The following is a 17,397-nucleotide window of genomic DNA, read 5'->3' as shown; positions in this document are numbered from 1 at the left end:
TGATCAATTCAAATAATTTAAAATACCAATTGATTAAAAAAAGTCTACATACATTACAAAAAATTCAATTAAATATAAATAGATAATAACACAGATCATACTAAGGGGGAGAGGCATATTAAAACTAAAACGAACTCCAACTTCCTGTTCTCCTTCAGTCTCGCTACAGATTCACCTTCGTCACCCCCCCGGCCTGGTCTCCCCAACCATCCAGGCGAGGTGCTGGTTCATCTTGTTGTTGCTCGCACGTGTTTACGTTTTTTAATGTTCAAGCCCCGCTAGCTGTCACGCATGTAGGTGTGGGACCTTTATTCTCCTCATCTGACCATCTCCCGCGTGAGCGGTGTGCCGCCGTAACAGCCGTGGATGAGAACCGTTTGGTCGCCGCTGCGCGCCTAACCCTAACCAGAAGCTTAACCCTCCTCCGGCTTCTTCCGTGTCTCTGTGACCCACTTTCGTTCAAGAGGGGGAAAATATAAACAAGAATGATCGATTTATTATTGTCTCGATGAAATTCAGAAAAATGTCATACGATTTTGGATGCCCAAGCTTCCTGCCTCACCTTCTGGACATAGCTCCTAGCCCCGCCACAGAACTTTTTTGCTTGTCATGCCGGCATTTGGGGCAGCTGGCTGTCCGTCTACCGGCCAGCCAGCTGCAGTATGGGATATCGTAGTTTAGGGTCGAATAGGAAAATAATATTCAGGACTTGTCTTTTATTAACATACTCGTTAGCAATCGCTTTACATCCAAAGGCTAGTAGGCTACATGCTACGTAGCCTATCATTTGTCCTATTGTCTATGAACGCATCACAGTTACAGGGCCACAGTGATTGGTCGAGATGCATTATGGGAGATGTGTGATGCATGATGGGATATGTAGCATGTAGCCTTTGGATGTTAATAAACAGACAATAATAAATCCATCATTCTTGTTTATATTTCCCCTCTTGAATAAATGTGGGTCACAGAGACACGGAAGTAGCAGCATAAAGCGGCTTTTGTGGCAGGACGGAGACCGTACCGGGATGTGAATGACCCAGACATGAAAATGTGATTACCGATGCTACCTACAGGTAGTCAGAGTCCTGTCAAAGAAACCCGGCAGGAGTTTGAGTCCAAACACAATCTTTCTGTGGACAGATGAGACCACAGTAAAGCTGCGTCTCCACCAGAAGACATTGGACTTCCATCAGGACAATGACCTGAAACCCATTTCTAAACGTCTCAGAAATGGTTCCAAACAAAGTGCTGTAGAGTTCTGAAATGGCAGCATTGAGTCTGGATCTGAATCCCATTGAACATCTGCAGGGAACCTCAAACAGCAGCTGGAAGAAGGCCTGGATGAGCAGTTTGCAGAGGAAGAGTCCAAAATCCCAGTGGAGAAGAGTGAGAAGCTCAGTCATGGTTACAGAGATTGCTTTGGATTCTTTTTTCAGAGGGGGCACAACCAAAATTCAAGCAAAGGTGCCAATAATTCTGTCCAGTCAATTATTGGGGACTATATTTGACTTTTACTCAGTTTTTGTCTTGTTCCAGTGTAAAACAATAAGCAAATAATTCATAGACATTACTGTGTGTAAATGTTTTAACAACAGCTTATTATGGTGTCAGTAAAATGTTAATGTAGTAAAACAATGGTTCTATAGGTTAGTACACCACAATAATTGTATCCCCAACAATGTACCTGCATCCACTCTGACACTAAAACGCTTAATTTGACTATGATAGATCAACTTCTGAGTAAACCATCACTCAAATAACCAAATATGACCTACAGAGTCCCAACTCAGGTGTCCTGACTTTATCTTTGCAGCATCAATAACAGACATATTGAATCTTCAGGTCAACACGGTCTCCTTTAAAGGCCCTTTAACTCTCAGATGTACGTCACATAAGCAGCTGCCCAACCTGTTAACATCCACCCCTAATATCCCATCATCATTTTGTTTCTTTAATCATTAGATTTTACAAGTAAGATGTACACAAAAGTAAAATGGGACCCCAAAGTAGTGTTGGTATCCCAGGCCACCACTGTTTTCCTCGCAAGAAAAAAAACAGCTACACGATGTTCACCGTGTAGAAAATCATCAACATGAAGGGCATCAAATGTTCTTGAAGGTTTGATCAGGCCTGGGAGCATGCATTTGATCTCACATGGATCACCTTTGTTTAGCTGATGTGCTTTTCAAGACATCAGATGTCTGTTATCAAGCACCAAGCAGGACCCTCGTTAGGCAAGTTCATTTGGACCTCTGGTTTAGCGGTCAGCATGTGGGAAGGGGATTGTCCAAACGTCATCAGAAGTACAGGAATGAAATACATGTTCATGGTTTTGACAACCTCATCCAGCTTTTTAACGCTGACCCATCTGTGCTTCCCCACACTGACCCATTGGAACTTTAACTGTTTGTGGGTTGGTAGATCATCTTTCACTGCTGTGCTTCTTCAGAAGCTTCTCAGGTGCTGCTTCCGTTGAATCACCTCAAACTGTCATGGGGTGTTTCTGATCAGGCTCTTCTGGGGACGTTTGTTCAGCTTTTTCACAAACTAACCCATAGTTTCAATGAGTTCAAAACATAAACACTGGAAAAGATCAACCAATGACTGCAGCTCAGAAACTGACAGTTGGAACTGTGTCATTTCAGTTCATTTTTGTTTTTCTGACTGCAACCCTGAGAATGCAGAGATCGGCTGCATGTGGGTTCACGGTCAGAGATCTGCTGTTTCTGCACAGAACCATAAAGAAGGAATGAAAACTAGAAAAGGTATTTTCAAACAGACAAAGTGATGGGAGGTCAGACTGAACATTATTTATGCATTTGCTGATCAATCACTTCTGTTGTACCAATAAAGCTTTTCTATACATCTGCTTTCATTGGATTTTGTCCATTCCTCCAATTTAGTCCTTTTCCCCATCAGGCTCCAGGTAGTTAATCAGACCTGAGCTGAATTTAAAGAGCCACTCAAAAAAAAGGTGCTTTAACTTTTTTCTCATGATGAAGGACATATATAAAGTAAAATTCAAACTGGATTTCTGGTTATCTATTTATTTCAATTGGGGTAAATCTGGAGCAGGCAAAAAAAAAAAAATTAAGAAAAAGAGGCGATTGGAAAAAGGTTGATTTGTTACATGCAAACTACAATCAGCAGGCCACATGCTTCCTGATACGCTCCATTCTGATGCATCCACCTGAAGATTAACAGATTCATGTACCGTACGTCTTTGTTTTCCTCCTCTGAGCTGGAATCTGAATCTAAACTGTACGACTGCTTAGCCTCAATGTTGCTCGACATTTTTGTTGCACCCCTAATGTTAGGTTGGGGTTGTTAGGGGCTGTAAGCTAGTGGGAGAGCGTGGAACCAAAGGGATGATGGGAAATGAGAGCAGGCTTACTGAATTTCTAATATACTACTGTTGCTCCGCAGAACCTCTGTCATAAAAAAAATTTTCAGCTAAAAACGGCATCATCATAACTAAAAGATCACTGGAACACTTTGAAAATAGATCAGAAGATGACCGGAGTGGATCTTTAAACACAAAATGTGATACACAGAAGAAACATTAACTCTGCAGACAAATGAGAGCATTGGGTCATAGGAGGCGACACAAACACCGCCTTCTCTACTCTACAACTTCAATGGCATTGGCTGTTAATTAATTTAAAAAAAGTTCAGAGTAAAACCACAATATGAAGAAACCACAAATAATAATATACTTTGCAAAAAATCAAAATGACACTTTTAGCTCTGGAAGTTTGTTTGTTTTCCAGTAAGCCCAAAAGCCATTTGTCGTTTATCTATTAGAGCAGTGTTTTTCAACCAGTGTGCCGTGGCACACTAGTGTGCCGTGAGAGATGGTCAAGTGTGCCGTGAGAAATTGCCCTCATTAACTGATCTAAAAACATTTTCCATCTCCATGATTTCAACTCTCTGTTCATCCAAACAGGCCCTGATAAAACACTGAGGAGTTAGGAATATAAAAGATCATAAAAAACTTTTTCTTTGCGTTTATTTTATTTTATTAAAGACATTTTGATAAGGTACCGCGACTCAGCTGCACCTTCGGCTGTATTTTGGAAACGTCCCGTCCCTTTAACTGTCTCCACCAATCATTCTTGAAGGCTTAATCACATGTCATCAGTCTGACCAATCAGAAGTGGTTAAAGTCTTCACTTCCTTGTCCCGATTTAGCTCGTAAAGTCGCTCAGTTCTAAAAAAAAATAGCAGCTAAAGCTCGTCTTTTGCGCTGTAGCTTTCCACAGAATCCGGTATCAGACCGTGGAACAAGTGAACAAAACAATGAAGCTCCGAAAAGTAATCTCCGGCCGTTCTATGCACTACATCTCCCATGATGCATTGGGTTGTGATAGTGACAGCGCATACGGAGATCTGTTGTTAAACGTCTTGAAACCAACGAACACACATCAAACTGTTTTTAAATCTTCTAACTTATCTTTTATTGCATCTTTTAGAAAAAACAGCTGCAGTTTCCAGCTTTTTCTGCAACAATTATCTCAAAAATGCATGTGAGATTGCGGAGGGGCTGTAGATCAATACAGACTATGAGTTTCTCCTTTTTTTTTTAAATTTTTGGATGCTGGTGTGCCGCGGGATTTTTTTTAAGGTTAAAGTGTGCCGTGGCTCAGAAAAGGTTGAAAAACATTGTATTAGAGGATGGTAAAAAATTAAGAGTGAATATTGCCACCTACTGTATGGCAGCTGAAACAGCGGAATCTACACTCAAGTCCAAATTGTGAAGAACACGAAAAGCCCTGGACATGGAGAACTGTGGTCTGCACAGATCAGTTCAGCGCTTTGTCCTGGCAGCAGCAAACACCTGACAGAACCCAGCAGCTACAGCAAAACCAATGAGGAGAGCGTGTGCACCGACGTGATCTACATCACATGACTGGTAATATGTCATATTGTCTGGAGAACTTCAGCACAGTTTAACCGCCCTGCTGGTAAACCAGTCAAGGTAACCGACACCTGTCTGACTTTGAGGAGCTGTTGCATGTTAAAGTTTCCTTCAGTTAGACTCAAATGAGCTGCTCTACATTTCCCAAACAATGCTTTCTGCGGAGGGAAAGTTGTGTGAGAGAAGACTGAAGATAGAGGACAGTCACTAAAAGCTTGGAAAAATGGAAATATTAACTTTTGTTAAAAAGGAAAAACATTACTTAATACTCTATAACCCCCAGGAGGTGAAAGAAACAGACAAACACTGCCTAAATAAATAGGCTCCCTTTCATGCTGGATCAGACAAAATATGAAGCTATTAGATGTTCGCCACTGACACGTTGGCCGCCGTCACATCTATAGATTCTCCAAGCATGGTCAGCAGAGACAGCCCATCACCACAACATTCAATTTTCCATTATCTAAATCAGTGGTCCCCAACCCCCAGGTCCGTGGGTCATTTTGGTACCGGGCCGCACAGAAAAAAATAAAATAACTTACATGACTTCCGTTTTATTTATGTCAGAATCCGAAAGAAGATGAGCGTGATAGGATACCGCTAAAATAAAACCCAGGAACTAGCAAAATGAATCAAAAACAAACATCTTCTAAAATTTTCTTTGCCAAGTGGAAAAGGCCCAGCCAGGAGACAGAAGAGGAGCCTTCCACTTCCGGGACAAAAAAAATGGCTGCATTTAATAGACAGTATCAGAAGTCCTACTTAAAATACAGATTTATCCCAACGGGCGATTCCGTCCAACCATTCAGCACTGTGGTGAGTTGGATTCTCCATGCACTTATTTTGAAGGCATGTTTAAATGTTATAATAATAGCGACCAGAGAGTGTTGCAGGCAGAGAGGACGTTGCTCATGTCATCATTGGTGTTTATTGTTATGTTTAGAAAATACCACAGTTTTCATGCAATCATATTACTTTGTTGTACTGTAGCGTCGATGACGTGCACGTTTGGTCTGCTGTCGGAGTTTCACAGGGAATGAAATCAATCCCCTTTGCCTGCTTTGGTCAAAATAGGGTTGAGCACGGGTGTTTCTTTTTGCCGTTCATCTGGCAGTTATGTTGTTTCACCCTTAGTTATTTCTTCCTGTTGTGTTTACTTCATTTTAGCACCATGAGTGTGGGAAGGGGAGAGGATGATGACAGCTGTGCGATGTACAATGTTTTACACGTCAAAATAAAAGTACAGAGTACGTCTCATCACGTGTCTCTGCCTTTATTGCAGCGTTGCTGCAACGTGTGTCCGCCACATATAACATACCGGTCCGTGAGCATTTTAACAGACATCAAACCGGTCCGTGGCGCAATAAAGGTTGGGGACCGCTGATCTAAATGATGACATCCAGCATCTTCACTGGAATAAACCATGGTTGCTATCAAAGTTCTCCATAATGTTCCCCACCAGCTGGTCATGTGCACACATATGGCTATCAAGAACACGTCCACTCTTTTTGGAAGTGGCGACAGAAATATCAAATGAAAGCCTGAGCATGAACCTGCAATTTTACTCTTGATGGGCACTGAGGTTTACCTCCCCGACCTGTTTTAGGATTTTTGGTGGATCTCCAGGGTTGGACATCCCTGCTGTGTGGGTTATCCACCTTAAAAACCTCACAAGGTAAGATAATGCCCTACAGGTGACCATCAGATCCACTCGCTCCAGGTGTTTGACTCCTTGCAGCATCTCTATCCCCAAACCACATCACTGACATGCTGCAGGCTGTCAAGCCCTGAAAACGGCTTCCTCTTCGGTTCCTCCTGTACCTGCTAAATGTCAAAATGAGGAATTTCTGTTCGGACAGCAGGGGAAGGCCCTGATCACTGCATGGACTCACGGATCATCTTTGTTCTGATACCAGCCCAGACCAACAGGAACCTGGGCTGCCGCTCAAGAACCAGAACCTCTGAAGGAAAACCTGGATCTGAACAGCCTCAGACTGCACCGATCCACATTCATCATCTGCACGCCTTATGGAGGGGAACCGGGCCGACGATGTTCTGACGGGGAGACCGGTCGGCCATGGCTGCCACTGCACTGCCAGTGCCCATCCGCGCTCAGTGGAGCGGCTGTCTGCAGGCGGCGCCCCGCTCCCGCGTCATGGACAGGAAGACGCTGGGGGGCTGCTGCAGGAAACCCGCTTAGCAGCTAGCAATAGCAGAGTCAGCGTTCAGACATCATGACGGGACCCGCCGCCCAGCAGACCGAGCTCTGAGGACCCAGCCAACCGGGAACCGGCGCTCCTCAGCGGCAAAGCGCCGATCAGACCACCCATGACCCCGGTGCAAATGCCCCCCTCTCTGCGAGGGGCAACTGGACCGTCCGCATCAGAACCACACGGTGCAACAGCCAGTGCAGGGCAGCTCCCCCACACCGAACAACCCCCCACTGCTGCTCCACATGCTGACCCGCTGTAGCCCCCCCAATCATGCCGGAGGTGCAGGGCGGCGGGAAAAAAAATCCCCCCCCCCCCCAACACACACACACGTACAGAAAATCCCGCCGGCTGCAAAAGCGACCCTCCCCGCAGCATCACGTAGCCCAAACGAGCCTTCGGCGGCGGTCTTACCTAAGGGCGGAGGATCAAACTAAGTCTTGCGAAGCAGCCATGTTTCAACCCCTCTCTCCCTTCGTCGAAAGGAACCGAGCCCCCTCCTCTCTGGGTCGATCGTTCGTCCTCCGTAGTACAGATCCAAATAAAACACAACCGAACCTCCGTTCCCTCCTCAGATTCCCAAAGACGTTATTTTCAGGCAGGTGAGTCTCCCCCCTCCCGCACCGCGGACAGGCGGGTTACCGCGGAGACCGAGTGCCGGCGCAGCGAGCCGAGGTGGGCAGCCCGCTGCCGTGACCGCAGACGGTTCGCTCGTCTATCCTGCCAGCTTCATTGACGCTCCTCTCCGGTTTCCGGTAGAGCCCTCCGAGAATCCGGTTCGGACAATTTCGTAATTCCGCCGCTTTTTAGTTCATACAAAGATAACAGGCTAGCGGGGCTAGCTCGCGAGTAGCTAGCATGCTAGCTGCCGAATGCAGAGCCGTCATCGAAGTCGGGAAGGGGGGGAAAAAAAAGAGGGGGGCGACAACGGCTGCAGGGGCGACGGCCGGCCGGGGCACCAGCGCTGACAAGGCGCTGGAAAACGGGAGCAGGCTCTGCGACAGGTAGCCCTCCTCTGGCCGGCCCTGTACTGGAAGTATCGGTCAGAGCGGGGGGTGGGGGGCGCATTGAGGCGCGCTCCCGAGCGCGGACACGTCCGACCCTTCACGCTTCCGACGACTTCCCCCACAAAATGGCCGCCAAAACAAACAGCTCGCGGGTAAAGTTTAGTTTTTTAATAGGTAGCTTAATTTGGCAGGAGGTCACACGAGTTAACATTTGCGCGGTTTCGCAAACAGGCGACCCAGTTCGGGGGGGAAGTGCGCCCTCTGCTGGCGGCCAGAGAGTGCGGTTTCTCTGTGCTGCAGACCTGGCGGATGTCTGCCCCTGCCCCGCTAGAGCCCAGGTCAGGTTAGCCTGGACCAGCTGTACCAGGGTTAGGGATGGATCACATTGGCTCAAGCTAGGTTCTTTGAAGGTTAGCTGAACAATTTGAAACGGCAACAAACCCCACAGTAACAGGTTTGATCCACACTGTCGCTTCTCTGGGTTTGGCATTAGCCCACCTGAATCTGGTGCAAACCAAGGCCAGACCAGGCTCTGCTGGCATGCAGATGAACCAGAGGATGGCTGGCTTCCGCGTGCACACTGACGTCCCACAATGGAGAGAACCAAAAGCTGGATCCTAAAGCATCTGTAGGCCATCAGTAAGGAACAGTTGCAGAAGCTTAGACTGGCACCATGGGCTCCTTCTGACTAATAGGGATGCCTTCGTGTCTCGTCACTCAGCGACTGAAGCAGATGCTGGATGAAGTTCCAACAGCGTTGGGACAGATGGGAAGAGCTGAATGGGACATTGGTAAACATGTGGACACGGAGTTCTTGACATGTGCTCATTTCAAACAGTAACAGAGAAATTAGAAGTTTCTTCTTTATTTAAAAAAAAGGAGAAAAACGGCTGGGTTCAAATATATATTTTCTCATCAACCATGCAATCTGATGGACTGATAACCAAATGAAAGTGGTCTTCCTCTCACGCCTGGAGAGGCTCCTTAAACAGTTATAGGTTATTTCCATGGAGAGATCCACAAACATCCATGAAGGGATGAGCGAACATGTGAGTCGGACCACGCTTGTGACAACTGAACCTCAAAGCGTTAGCAGGTTTCTTAGACAGCAGTAGGCTGAAGTCGCAGCGAGTAACCACGAATGACACCTTTCCAGCCTCGTCTAGTCAGAGAACAGGGCTGCTTATTCCTTTGAGGAAGTTAGGGCAACCAGTCTTTAGTCAGAGGAGGGGGGGGGGGGCTCAGGACTTTACAAAAGCAAAAAAACACTGAAGAAGAAGGGAAGAAAAAAAAGGTAAAAACAGCCAGTGTCAAAGGTCTTCTCGTTCACCTCATTTCTTCTGCTTTGGTGGCGGTCTGGAATCAGAAAACAGAAAGACGTCACTTCTTTGACATTGAACCCAATTATCCAATTATCTGACGTCTAAAGATGTTGGATTTTTCATGAAACACAAACATCAGATCTCCTTTAGCCAATCACAGCAGTTCACAGTTCATGAGATACCAGATCATCCACAGAAAGCCAGAACATACCAGGATGTTTTCCCCTTTATCAGGTTTTGTTCTACATCAATGAGATGCAGTAAATGAAGTGAGGAGAGGATGTAACCATCATGTCCTCTTTGTGGAGTACAAATGTTAAATCTCTGCAGACATTTTACTCTAAGCGCTGCAGCGTTTATAAAAAACAGAAGTTTAAAGACGAACATGTGGGTCAAAGGCTTTTCTGATTGCACTTCCACGAGTTCTTTGCTTCTACTTTTTCTTTTCTTTCCCTGTATTTAGATGTTAACGGACACAACATTCCTTTGTTTACTGATAAAAGTTTACTGTAAATATTAAACGAAATGCCAAATAAAGAACATTCACTCTTCAAAGTGAATGTTTTTCGTTTGCAAAAAGGCTCCTTCGGTTAAACACAGTGATACTGAAACCAGCGCCCGTCTTCGTCTCTGCAGCATCACTGACGGTCAGAGATGACTTGTGCTATGTCCTCACCGGTCGTGTGAAGCGTGTTCAAGAACGCAACGGGCATTCTTGAACACGCTTTTAGCAGACGGTGTTGCCCATTATTGGCGCATTCACTCACAGTTGGACAAGTCTACGTGGGAAATGTGGAAACGGTGCTAATCGGGTAAATTTTGCTCCAGACTTTCTTTCGCAGCTCTATTCCAATATATGAAAGACTTTGTGTCATTGAATTCCGGCCGGACACTAAACCACAGTTATTTTCTCCTTCACGATCAATTTTTATACGATTGGCACTTCCGTGTTTTGAAAAGGACGCCATCCAGACGTCGCCATCAAAGAGTCCCCGATTAGTCAAAGTTCAACGGGTTTAAACTAGTGATGCGCGTTCAGTGGCCGTGCATTTTGTACACTGAGCCCAAAAACGGACTTCCAAAAAACAAGGAAGCCTTAAAAGCGCATTTACTTTTCAGTGGAAGCAGTTGCTTGAACATGCGTTTCTGAGCCCGGTGTGAACGTAGCTTCAGAGGCTGCATGTTGACAAGCCCCTGCTGTTCTAAATACAGACCAAAATGGCAAAATATGTCAAATTCCTGTTTGATTTTAGATCAAAGCGGTTTAAAAATGGAGCAGTGTTCTCTGGGTTTAGTAGCAGGACGTGCAGCAGCGCAGGCTGTAAGCATGTCTGATCCTCTGAAATGTGTTACCATCACCTGCTGGTACCCACTGACCCAAGCCGTCAAACGTTCCATACTTTACCTGTAGATGCCCACCACTACCGCATGGTCCCTCTCATAGGGCTCCAGGGTGAGCTGCTCCTGCGGTTTCATGTTCTCTGAGCTCATCTTCTTCACTTCTGACGCAAACACAGCCTCTGGAGCTGCTGTGGAGTCGATGCAGTTGGCCTGAATCAGGAGAGAACTATGATCAGAACCGAACAGATACACACAAAACACGGATTCCTTCTCAACACCACATCCTCTCCTCATCCCCAGGGTAGTGCGTCTCCAACGGAAATGTGAGCCGTCATACCTTAATGGAGATGACAAAGTGTCCACCATTCTTCAGGAAGTTGTGAGCATTAAGGGCCACGATTCTGGTCTGGTCAGGCTGAGCGACGTCAGCAAAGATCACGTCCACCATGCCTGCAGAGGAGCACAGCGCCAACGTGAGGCCGGGGAGGAGAAGCGCTCTGTCCGCACAGCCGCTGTGCTGAGGCACTGACACCTACCAACCAGCATGCGGTACTTGTGCGGATGGCGGGCGTCTTCGATGATGGGGATGATGTTGGTGCGTTTCTTAGCCACATTGAGGAGATCGCGGCCAGATCGGTGGGAGAATTCCACTGCATAGACCAGCCCCTCCTTAAAACAAAAACAAGATCCAACATGAGTCTAGAGGGGGCGGAGTCAGACGGTTTATTCTGACAAAATGTGTCAAAGCTGCATATTGATCAAACCACATATGGGTACTGACAGCAGTGACGCATTTTCACAACAGCAACAACAATGCGATTACTTCTGAAATGTACTTACTGGCCCAACGATGTCAGAGACGTGGGACACCGTGGTTCCCGATGCGGCTCCAAGGTACATGACCTTGGCTCCGGGTTTGATGTGAATCTGGTCAACTCCTCCAAGAATGGCAGCTGCTAGTTTGGAGCGGAAAGGATTCCAGGCTCTGTACTCAATCTTAGTATCACCCTCCTGATCAAAAACAGGAAATCCACAATCATCTTCCAGAAGAAAAATCCACCAAGTCCAGCTCTGCTGCAGAAGCCAGCCAAGAGTTTACGTCATCTAGCAGGAAAGGATCCAAACATTTTAAAAACAGGAGTTATGGTTTCAGTTTTTACACTTTGCTGTTGCAGGGACCAGAGGCTGAGGGTTAACCAACCCTTCAGCACTGGAGCTACAGGGACAACCTCACAATACAGAAGCGGCTCTTTACCTCCACGCTCATCCTCTTCTCCCCGTACACAGACTCTCCCACCACCATGTTTTTGGTGACGAGGGCATCCTCCTTCCCTCTGCAGATAAACACCCCTGGAAGAAACCACGACCCAGACCGTCAGACCCACATACATAACCTCCTTACATCTTCATTCTGAAACGCTCAAAGGGCCGTCCCACTTAACCTTTTAGAAAAATACACCTTTTTACACCCATTCCTTTGTAAGATTTACCTTTTAAATATTTCTAAAATCTTATATTTTTCTATAGATAACATCTGGAACTTCTTTACTCTTTACAGCAGCAGATCTGTGTTCCTTTCAAAATAAAGTGCACGCTGTGTCAAATAAGATCCTTCTGATGCAGCAGATTTACTTACAATAAAAATACACAAAAAACAGGTCAAACGTGACATTTTCTGTCATGACTTTGGTGCGCTTTCATCCTGTTTATTTCTTTTACTGTCAAAACTAAACATAGGTGTAGAAAACAATTTTTTAAATCCACTCGTGTAAATGCAAAATACAGACTTCAAAAACTCTGAACAACAACCAGACATCGTTGTGCGTTGTTTAAACCTCTTAAGACCCAGGCTAATGTTTGAGATAACCCTCGAATCAAGTAATTACAGGGCTCAGTTTAAGCAGAAATGTGGTCATCTAACCCAATTTAACTGTGATGTCCACACACAGATCTGAAGAGGTTAAAGCCAAAGAGCTACCACAGACTGTTAAAGGGGCCGCCTGTGGTTGCAGACCCCTGTTCATTCCTCTAAAGACGTCACATTTACATTACCTTTAACTCAGCTAAGAAACAGAGCTGTTCAGCTCTTCACTATAGACCTGTAGAGTAGTAATGACTCACTTCAGAGGAACCATCCATGACAAACATCTGAAGCAAACTGACTTAACTCTCCTACGTCAGTTTCAGACTCTCACCACAGCAACATGACCTTTAACTCGAGGAAACCCTGAAACAGCACGAGTCCTGCCGTACAGAAACTAGTCCATGCATCTGTGATGGAACTTCCTGATGACTGGGCTGTTCCAGAACAGCTCTGAAAAGCCTTCAGCTCATCCAGACAACTGTAAGCAGAGCTTTGATGAAATTTGGTGGAAGACATCTTTCTGTTCAAACAGAACATTCTTTCTACGGAAACTTTAAATGTTCATGCTCCACGTACTCTCCAAAGACCCCAGTTAAAAAAAAAAAAAAAAGCCGGTTCTGTTTGGTGGTTTCTAGAACAACAGAACCAAGTCCATTTCATTTCAGGACAAAGCCTCCCTCAATGTTAAAAACAACTAGAGGATGGTTTGGGGGTAGTCGTGTCTTTCTGTCCGTTCAGACTGACCTGCTGCGTCTACATTTGAATGAGGATTCTCTGTCGTTTTCATCTTGTTTGCTTTTTCATGCGTGCATGATGAGCTTTGGGTGAAGAGTAACCCTGAATTTACACTGCTCCCTCTGCAGTGTGCCGCCGTCGCGCTGTTTGAGGAGTTTGTTTCAAGACCCTCCCCCTGGAGGAGTGGATTGGCCTTTCAACCCCGTGTCTCTTTGCTCATCCAATACTTAAACGATCAAACCCCGTACCCTCCTCTTCCTCACTGAGTCCTTGTAAAATACACATTTTGTGTCATACATGTGTTTTTTAACCTCCACAATTAAACTTTCCTCGTCCGTGGTGGTGTTAGCGGCGGTGTTGACGTGCGTCATCATGTGAACACGTCACTGTAAATATGAAGTCTTAGAAAGTTTTATTTTGAAAATACAACAGAAGATTTTATCTTTAAACCCGGATCCGTTTCCCGGCTTTTAGGGACGAATTTGAAGCGTCGATTGGCAGAAAATAGAACTGCTGCGTAAAGCCTGGGTTGTGGAGGGACGGACATGTGACGGAGACGGTGTAAACATTCTGATTGGCACATTTCTTGTGTCACCACATCGCAGACGCACCGCAGGTAGAAATCAGCTTTTAGACGCCTGTTTAAAATGGAAAAGATCATCATCAGGAGTCCATAAGTACCTTCATGTCTGTGCGGCTCTATCACCACCTTCTTCCCTCCTCCAAACCCTCCACGGCCTCCTCTCCCTCCTCGTCCTCTTGGGGTTCCTCTGCCGCCCCCGCGTCCTCGAAACCCTCCACCGTCGGGGGACCGGAATCCTCCACCTAAAAAGAGGCTTTTGTGAGTAACAGATCCTTCTGCTGGCTGTCTACGGAACGGAACTACGGCGCCGTTCTTACCTCGTCCACCTCTGAACCCGCCTCTTCCTCCACGGTCACCGAACCCCCCTCTTCCTCCTCGGTCACTGAACCCCCCTCGTCCTCCACCCCATCCTCCTCCTCCTCTTCCTCCTCTGTCTCCACGGGGACTGAATCCTGAAACACACAACACATGAAAGATTGCAGTCAGGTGGTCTCACTAACTCCACGCCTACAGTCCCGCCTACAACTCAGAGGTGAATTTTTAATGAACTCCTGCTGCTCTGCAGGAACTATGTCCTAGGAAACAACAGTTTATGGATCTTGCCTGAAAACGACAAAATCAGAATTAAAAGACCACTGGGAACACTTTGAAAATAGATCCAATGATGATCGTAGTGGGACTTGAAACACTTTGGATTTCGAATGGAGGGTGGGGCCTTGGTCCTGCCCAAAAGTCAACACCTGTGGGGGACTTAACTCTGTCCCCCCCTCACTTTATGTTTCAGTCCAACCAGTGAAGTCAGAGATCGTCCAATTCGTCTAGATTGTATACAAAGTTTAACTATATTGTTTGAGATAGGAGTTTGGAGACTTATTTTAAATGAATAATTAAAATTGCCCCAAATTGGGGGCGTGGTTTTCTGCCTGCCGTGACCAATCATGAGCTGTAAAGAGGGCCAGTGGCTGTTCATAAACAAAATCTCTCTTTTTTTTTTTCAAACAAGAGTCATTAGAGACAACACAGCGACGTCCTTAAAAAAAAGGTAATCTAATCCTAATAAAAATCACGTGACCGCAGACTTCGTGGTTTGGTTTCGGGGAGAATCTTAGCTTTTGGGTTCGGAATGGAGAGTTTGTCCTTTCCGTCGTTCTGACCCATAACATTCACGGTTCGGGAGTATTAGCGAGAAGCCCCCCCACCAAAACACGAACCATCTGAATAAAATTTAGGGGCTTCGTAGACGCCGCTGCCGAGCATGATGGGAAATCGGTTTGATTATTACCAACATGTAACTTATCGGCGCACGAGGCAACTTCTGTTGTTACCCCCCTCCTTCCCTAACGCAAAAAATGCTTTATTTCGGAGCTGAGATATTGACATTATAGATACATCCGGGCGGAGCTTACGATATTACCTGGCTTCATGATAGCTTTAAGAACCGGGAAAGTTGACCTCTGATTCTTCGAACCGTCCGGGTCCAACCGCGCGTGCGAGCTGCGTGGCCACGTGCGCTTCTTATTCTTTGCAGCAGGGAACGACTTCCGTTTTCAAACGAAGTCGGGGCGTTCCGCCGCTCTGTTCCAGAGGTGCTGCCCCCTGTAGCTCTGGACATGTCTCTGCACAGACTACCCCCGCTTAGAATAAAAAGTCCAACAAAAATAAAGTGTCTAGGAGAGATGGCAGTGGAGCTTTTGACTGAGTTGTTCAACAGGATGTTAGAATGTGAGAAGATGCCTAAGGAATGGAGAAGTGTGATGGTGCCCATTTAAAAAAAAGGCAGGTGTAAAGTGTTTTGGCAACTAAAATATTTAGTTTTGTTTATGCTCAAAATACATACGTAAACATTCATTCGTTCATTTTCTAATCTGTTTTTTCCCTTTCGGGGTCACAGGGCTGCCAGAGCCTATCCCAGCCACTTGCAGGCGAAGGCAGGGTACAACCCTGGACAGGTCGCAAGTCTATCGCAGGGCCACAATCACACACCCATGCATCCTAGGGACAATTTCGAGTAACCAATTAACCTATGAAGCATGTTTTTGGAGTCCCCGTAGAAAATCCATGCATGCACAGGGAGAACATGCAAACTCCACACAGAAAGGTCCCCCACTGATGTTCTGTTTCAGGTCCCCCAGCCGGGACTTGAACTGGGAGCTTTCTTGCTGTGAGGAAAGAGCCTTTCTTTGGATTGTCAGCATAGAGGGGGCAGCGTCATTCACAGTAGTTCATTGGGCCCTGTGACTGTAGTATAGGGGTTCGCTCAAATATTATGTATGTAAATAAAGCATAGCCACATTAAAGATTCTCCACCCTGTCATGCTGCCTCATCACACTCTATTGTTTTTGGAAATAATTCGTTTTTTCCCCCCTTTATTTTTGAAGCACCATTCAGGCTCCTGAACTGTTTAAAGGTACTTGAGAATTTACTTTAATGTAGAAAAATAAACATTTATTTATTTCCTAAATCATACTTTTTTGGTTAAGGCACAGTCATTCCATTTTTTTTCTTGTTCTGAAAATTATTTTGTTGTCAAAATACTTGTTGACTGTTCCCTTTATATATTTGAAGTTACCTAAATAAAAGCACTATGAATTTGCTTGGGTAAAATCAACTTATATATATATTATTAACATTGTGATCATTAAATAAACTAAATTTTACAATTATTTTTTACAACGAAAGACGTATTGAAATTCTGGTAGAGTTTTTTCAAGTCATATTTAAAAAAAGAAAGAAAATGTGTTCCGGTTAAATATCACAATACATATCGTATTGTGGGACGAGTATTGGGATAAGTATCTTATAGGCAGACTCTTGCCAATACACACCCCTACGTCGCAGTGACTGACATTTAGGAATTTATACGTTCAGTTTGTTGAATAATAACCAAGCAAAATCAGAAAAGGGCTGGTTTATACTCGTTCATACTGATGTCAGCTGTTTTTGATCGCAACTGTCCGATGGACTTCAGAGTAACATTTATAGTTTTCAAACGACACGATAGTCTCCGGCGTACATTATTTTTAACATGAACGTCATCCTGCTCATACACTTGCAGTGTCTGTGAGCGCACAGGTACATGTACATACAGCACATTCTTTACTATAAAGACTGCATCTCAAAAACCAAATCTGCCTACGACTCCAATCTAATCAATTAAAATAAAAAATAATCAATGATTCTTTTCTCCCTCATCTCTAACATCATCAAACCTCCTAACTCCCTTCCATCACACCTCTATTCAACTGATTTCTGCAACACCTTGGCTTCATTTTTCACCACAAAAATCCATCAACAGTTTACCCCCTACTCTGCTCCATTTCTATTTTCCATTCCGTCTTTTAAGTCTGATATTTGGTTTTCTTCATTTACCCTACCCACAGTTAGTCAAATCTCTACATTAATTCAAAAAATCC

General features: G+C 45.1%; 2 protein-coding genes across 2 annotated transcripts in view; both read right to left on the bottom strand.

Annotated features, from left to right (window-relative positions):
• The window catches only part of LOC101167568 (dual specificity tyrosine-phosphorylation-regulated kinase 1B), a 45,132-nt gene extending 36,926 nt beyond the window's left edge, over positions 1 to 8,206 (bottom strand). Inside the window, exon 1 of the mRNA XM_020709959.2 lies at positions 7,546 to 8,206. The gene's annotated coding sequence lies outside the window, so the exon portion shown is untranslated. The remainder of the gene's footprint in view (positions 1 to 7,545) is intronic.
• A 781-nt stretch (positions 8,207 to 8,987) lies between these two features.
• On the bottom strand, positions 8,988 to 15,526 carry fbl (fibrillarin). The gene is made up of 9 exons (XM_023963943.1): positions 15,398 to 15,526; positions 14,301 to 14,435; positions 14,082 to 14,225; positions 12,057 to 12,151; positions 11,642 to 11,812; positions 11,338 to 11,470; positions 11,139 to 11,251; positions 10,866 to 11,011; positions 8,988 to 9,494 (listed from the first exon to the last, which is right to left on the bottom strand). The coding sequence occupies exons 1-9, from the start codon at positions 15,405 to 15,407 to the stop codon at positions 9,470 to 9,472; spliced, it is 972 nt and encodes a 323-aa protein (XP_023819711.1). The 5' UTR covers positions 15,408 to 15,526; the 3' UTR covers positions 8,988 to 9,469.
• Between the last annotated feature and the right edge of the window lie 1,871 nt (positions 15,527 to 17,397).

The sequence above is a fragment of the Oryzias latipes genome, chromosome 16 (genome assembly GCF_002234675.1).
Source record: "Oryzias latipes chromosome 16, ASM223467v1".
NCBI lineage: Eukaryota > Metazoa > Chordata > Actinopteri > Beloniformes > Adrianichthyidae > Oryzias > Oryzias latipes.
This window is presented reverse-complemented; position numbering and strand designations above follow the sequence as displayed.

Bases quoted from the DNA above. Each gene is read 5' to 3' on its own strand.
- fbl (XM_023963943.1), bottom strand. The intron at 11,471-11,641 runs GTAAGTACATTT...TTTTGTTTTAAG, and splicing joins TCTCTGACATCGTTGGGCCA to GAGGGGCTGGTCTATGCAGT. The intron at 11,252-11,337 runs GTAGGTGTCAGT...GCTCCTCTGCAG, and splicing joins CAAGTACCGCATGCTGGTTG to GCATGGTGGACGTGATCTTT.